Source organism: Corvus brachyrhynchos, unplaced genomic scaffold, assembly GCF_000691975.1.
Source record: "Corvus brachyrhynchos isolate BGI_N302 unplaced genomic scaffold, ASM69197v1 scaffold116, whole genome shotgun sequence".
Lineage (NCBI taxonomy): Eukaryota > Metazoa > Chordata > Aves > Passeriformes > Corvidae > Corvus > Corvus brachyrhynchos.
In genome coordinates, this window is record NW_008240221.1 from 669296 (window position 1) to 675636 (window position 6341).

The window sequence follows — 6341 nt, forward strand, 5'->3', positions numbered from 1 at the left end:
ATCTCTAGTGACAAGTATTTGATAACAGAAACTTGACAAGGTTACCAAACACAGCAATTGCCTGTTGATATCCTGAACAAAACAGATTTTTTTTGGCTGCATTGTGCAGTTTCACTAAAAAGGAATAGTAACTCTCCTTTCTATTTTATGGGAATAACACATGCTTAACTTTATAAAGTATTAACACTGCAGTATGCAGTAGTAAAGATACATATTCTGATTTACCTCATGTTCTGTGCAAAAAGACATTTTTTCCTTGTCATTTAATACCTGAAGGAAAAAAGTCCAATTATTCAACTGCTAGACTTAACATTACTATTTCATACATATGTAGTTTGCACACACCTGTGCTGTTCTTTGGAGACAGTTTCCCCTGATGTGCTATTTGGATTGTGAAAGATGGATGATTTGGCACTAGTCAGATGGAGCAGGAGTTTTGCAGATCAACCTGAATCCAATTCTCTTTCATTTATTACAGTAGCAGAGAACCATCTCTGAATGAACGCAGTTACTCCCACTTGATCCCAACTGTAGGTGACAACTGCCTTTAGTTTTCAGTGTACATAGAGGTGTTTATTTCACTTCCTTCTACATCTGCTTGTGTTCCCTGAGCATCTTGCATGGTTCAAGGTGTGGGTTGAAAGTGGGTGACTTCTGAAACTGAAGTTACATTAACTACTTGGATGAAACTTGCTTGTAAAATTAGATGATCATATAGCTCTTCTCAGAAATATGAAATTATAAAGGATAAAAAAATAATATATATTATAAAATAATATGTCTTACATAATTTCAGAACTCATATTTATAAAGTGTATAGTTTAGACTATTAACAGAACTATAATAATGTGTTCATTTTTTTTTTTTATTAAAAATTGATCTCTCATACAATCACCTTTTACCCAAAAGTTTAGGACTTCAAAGTCATCTTCATCATCTGCAAATCCTTTAGTATTTACAGTGAGAACTCCAAACTAACCATGCATAGCACTTCAATGAATTAAACATCATTGCTATGTTTGATAGGTCTCTATTATTTCTGCAATCTTTTCCAAGTGCAGAAGCTTCATTTAATTGGCACTTCACTGTCTCAGTGAGGTACTATTCCTTCAAAGTTACAGCTGGCCAATGGCAATGACAAGATGCACTTTTGGCCTTACTTATCCTTATGATAGTTCACATATTTTATACTCTCTCTTCCAGCCTTTTTTTTTATTTTTCTTTTCCAACTATTGTGCCCTATTCACACTGACTTTGGGATATAGTGTAGAGGTTTTTGCAAGTCTCCTGAACCCTATGAAAAGTGATAAGAATTTCTGTATCTGTTGCATCTAATTGGTAATAACATTTAACATTAACAAAAAGTTCTCAAAAATAAAGTGAAATTATGTAACCTATTTCCAAACATCTAATGTGTGGCTGACTTCTGATGAAGGTGGCTCAGCCTGGAGAAAAATGCAGCCAGGATACTCAGTGGGTTCATAAGGATGCTTGGGAACCCCTGCTGTAGTTCTGCCTTCTGAATGAGAAGAGTGTTGCCTGTAACAGCAGCAGCCTACCTGACTTGCAGTATTATAGTGTTCACAGGTCAGGATTCAGTTACTTTTTCTGTAAACAGTGCACATGGGATTCATGATATGATGGAAAATCTATACAAGGCCTTTTCTGACACTCAGATGCTGTTTCTATCTGGATACTTACCAAATGATTGTCTGAATTGCAAAGAAATTAGTGCTTTATTTTGTCTGATATGACTAAATGAATAACATTTAAATGATCTTATTCTCTCAGTTAATATATGGTTATATAGATTAAAAAGGTCATATAAAAACACTGAGCATGTGGGCCGCTATTTAAAACTAATTTAATTTTCCACTAAATTATGCTGTTGGAACAATGACTGCCATGAGATAGTAGAAATATTGACGTTATTGATTAAAATTGTTTTCTTCATGAGGCTTCTGTAGACCCTGGATTTGATGCTATGAGGTGATGAATGTATCCTAAGAAAAGCTTGGATTACCACTAATATCATAAATGTCACAAAGAGTTGAGACCACCCAGTACCTTGCAGGTTCAGACTCATTATATCCATGTACATTCCTTATGCTACTGCAAACACTTGAAAGTTAACTTATTGTTAACAAATAGACTCAAAGTAAGCCATAAATGATGGAGCAATTCATTATAATAGTTTGTGATTTCTTTCCCATATAGTCACTTTATGTCTGATTTTATTGACATATTTTGCAACAAGCATGTTCCTTTGTTTCCACAGGAGAATCTCATTTATTGAAGGAACACTACTGAAAGAAAGTACTGTGCTTATTTATAAATGGAAATAAACCTTTTATATTATTCTCTGAGAGAGGGGACTGCATGCAAAAGAATTTTAACAAAAATAATGTTGATGCTTGTCAGCTGTTAACGTCTTCTTTAAAACTTATATATGTGTCAGCTATGAGTGAGCCTCTTCTTGACTTCACACAGACAAACTTGGGCACATCCAGAGACTACACAAATGCCAGATGCTATTTCTGATGTGATTCTTTGGCAGATTACCGTTGTAGTATCATATTCTGCTGTATAAGTAACAACTTAGCCTGTATTGTCTAAAACTCACCTCTATTTGATGGAGCCTCATTTAGCCTGTGGAAGTTTCCATCAAACAAATGCCTCTCCTACTGCAGGGTAGGCAGGCATACGACCAATTTTCACCCTTAGCCTTTTAATTTTCATGTCTTGAAATGGCCACCCCTCTTTCTCTATCAAGGAAATTAGAAATGAAGATGTCTCCCCTGGAGCATATGAAAAATCTGAGTTGCCCTTTCCTTCAGGGAGTCTGGCCTTCCTGAGCAGCTTAGCTTGGGATTTCATGAAAAAGAACCAAAGAATTAGTCATAGATTTTTGTATCCATGACTAACCTACTCCTAAATAAAGTCTTTGACTGTAAAAACTATACATCTAAAATTAGAACTCCTATCTTTCAAAACCTTTGTGAATATAGAAAAAGATTAGCTTTTCAAATGACAGTGTCAGTATTAATTTCTTGCAATAATTTTATTTGTTTCATATGCTGCATTAAAGGAGCTGTAAAAGGGATTTTAACATATAGTCTTTTAAATATTTTGTTCACTGCATGACCTAACCTGAAAACCTAAACCTCTACCTTCTGGGAAAAGTGAGTGAATTGTGGAAAGATTTGCTTGTCTCTGCTCTGTGCCTAAAATAAAGATACAAGGTTTTATAAGGTCATTTTATGCCAGCTAGTTTTTCAATATGCACTATATCAAGTTCAAAGTACATTTGTCTGTATATTTATTGCATATTATATTGAATCTAGAAGGTATTTTATTGAGTTCATTATGCTTCATATTTATCGCATATTGCTTTATTGAGTTCAGCATAATCTTTAACCTATAATGCATTTTCATTTTATTTGGTACATTAGAACATTTTCCCCTCTTTCCTTTTGTCATATGCTTTTCCATGCCACTGCAATACTATTACATCATAAAAGCATTTGACAGAAGGTGTTTATCAGTCTTTTAATTTTTGAAGTATATTTTTTAGGAGTCTATAAATTGGCCTAAATTTAGTATAAAATGCCTACAAGGGGATTTTGGGCACTGGTATTTTAAAGCCTCATCATTTCAAATAATAATAAAAGAGGATTTGTGTCACAAATATATGTCTGAAAATAGCATCTGTTCACATTAGCAAGCATTCTTGAAAGACATTATAGTGCTTCATGCTTTCATTCCCAATTTTAAGGCCATTATAATTTGCATTTTTAATCTCAGCACAGCTCCTGTGAGCTGGATTACCCCTGTGGTTTGTAAAGGAGCAGCACTGGTAATCCCTGCTCAGGAGGCTTTGGTCTAGCATCTATGGTAAGACCCAACAGGGCCTGACTGTTGCTCTGTTCTGAGCTGTACCATGGACTCTCTCCAGTCATCTGTCCCCTTACTGCAAAAATAAGACTGATATTGTTTTCCAGGTAATACTGCTCTTAGTTATGCCAAATGCTTGGGCATAGATGAGTGAAGAAAAAAGCATTTAGCAGCTGGGATTCATTATTATTCTTCTATAGAAAAGCTGAAATATGTTTCTTTTTCTTTTCTTTCAGATTATTACTTTAAGAGATTACATTCCCAAAATCATTGGTCCAGATGCTTTTAATCTGTATATTGGCCTTTATACAGGTTATGATCCCACAATGAATCCTACGGTTTCTAATGTATTTTCAACAGCTGCTTTTCGTTTTGGTCATGCAACAATCCAACCAATAGTAAGGCGATTGAATGCTCAGTATTTAGATGATCCTGAACTCCCAAATCTTCATTTGCATGAAGTTTTCTTTAGTCCTTGGAGGCTCATTAAAGAAGGTATGGTCTTATTTAAACTGGTTTTGTTGATTTTTGGTTTTTTTCTCCACAGAATATTGTAACTTTTTTCAAAGCTATTTATCCTGAATTAGGAACTGTCACATTTATCTAATTAAATCATTTATTTAAGTTGTTGAATGGATTCCAGAGTACTAAAAAGAACTCAAATGATAATTCTCACTTAAATAATTGACTGAATCAGAAAAATGTTACTCTCCAGATTAAAACAGTCTGGTAGATTGACAATAAAAGGATGAGTGATGATGAAGATGTTTCTTTTTTTTGTGGGGGGGGGGATGAATTTATTAACAGGTTGCAAGTTCTTTTACACCTGAAGAAGATGGAGTTTTTCATAGCACTATTACTTCTACTTTAAAAGAAAGGAAATTTTTACGTATGTTTGAATGTAAAAGCCTGTGTGGACAATGTTTTAAAAACATAGAAACATATATGTACGCACATTTGTTACGGAAGTTATAATGGTTTATATATATGATATAATACCATTATTTTTATGTTTAAAGGAGGCTTGGATCCTTTACTAAGGGGTCTTCTAGCACATCCAGCAAAACTGCAGGTACAAGATCAACTGCTGAATGAGGAGTTAACAGAAAAACTATTTGTGTTGTCCAATAATGGTTCACTTGATTTATCATCATTGAATTTACAACGTGGCCGTGACCATGGTCTCCCAGGTCTATTGATTTTTCTTGATTTTTTTCTTCCAACTGGTAACTGAAGTATAATTGCTTATATTTGGGATGTAATCATAAGCTTTAAATAATAGCTTTGGTAATCAGAAAAGTAACTTAAATCTCTTTCAAAATGTAAGTTGTTAATATTTTTAACTTTGATGGAAAGAAAGTATTCTACAGCTTTTGAGATTAAAATAATCTGGTAAATCTAGAATCTAGAAGAACAGCACCAGTGAGTGGATTTGGTTGTGCTCAGTGTAGGTACCTGAGGCTTGTTCTTGCTGGAACCAGCTCTGAGGAGTGGGGGTTTCTGCCTGAAGCAGCTACTTCCCATCAGCAGGCTGTCCCCAGCCTGTGGGATGGGTCAATTTAGGCACAGCCTCATCAGCTCCACCAACCACAGATGGTGTTAACAGATGTCTCCAGGAGCAGTGTAGATGGCTTAGTTAGGTACTTACCTCATTTTAAGAAATATTAAATGTTTGTTCCTGGTTTTTTGCACTACATTTTTTACTCCAGGCAGCCCAGGGTAAGACTGAACTAACAATCAAGGAACAATAGCCCATCTGGCCATGGATATACCTGCTTAGAGGAAGACCCCTGAAGCTTAGTTCAGATCCTGCCATAATTTGTCTGATCAATTTAACCAATAATAGTAGACTTTTTTATACATAACTGTCTATGAATATGATTGAGGTTGTCAAAATCCAGTGCTTATAAATTTATTAATTTCATATATCATGCCTAACAGACAAATCTAATCTTCCTTTAATCATATTTGCAGGTTATAATGAATGGAGAGAATTCTGTGGTTTATCAAAACTGGAAACTCACACTGACTTGAATACAGTAATAACCAATCACAATGTCACTGAAAAAATCATGGAATTGTACCATAATCCTAACAATATTGATGTTTGGCTTGGCGGTCTCGTAGAAGACTTTCTTCCAGGTGCTAGAACTGGTCCCCTGTTTGCATGTATAATTGGAAAGCAAATGAAAGCACTAAGGGATGGTGACCGGTGAGTTTATTCTGCAGTCAAATCATGTAGAAACCCGGTAGCAATGGAGATTTTACAGCCACTTAAATATGTGTCAAACAGATAATTCTTTACCCCTTGCACATTTTTGTCTTAGCTCCTTCAGTTTTTTGGGGTGAACTTTTAATTATTCTTTGGTTCGTACATCGTCTCAATTCCAGATGACATGGGGGTTTTTTCTGTGGTACGGAGGTGTCCAGCTGTGCAGTCCTGCTGA

At 35.1% G+C, this 6341-nt stretch overlaps 1 protein-coding gene across 1 annotated transcript in view; it reads left to right on the forward strand.

The window, feature by feature from the left end:
• TPO (thyroid peroxidase) overlaps window positions 1-6341 on the forward strand; it is a 45090-nt gene that overhangs the window by 30492 nt on the left and 8257 nt on the right. Inside the window, exons 7-9 of the mRNA XM_017744904.1 lie at window positions 4131-4389; window positions 4914-5084; window positions 5869-6106. Coding sequence (XP_017600393.1) covers window positions 4131-4389; window positions 4914-5084; window positions 5869-6106 — 668 coding nt within the window. The remainder of the gene's footprint in view (window positions 1-4130; window positions 4390-4913; window positions 5085-5868; window positions 6107-6341) is intronic.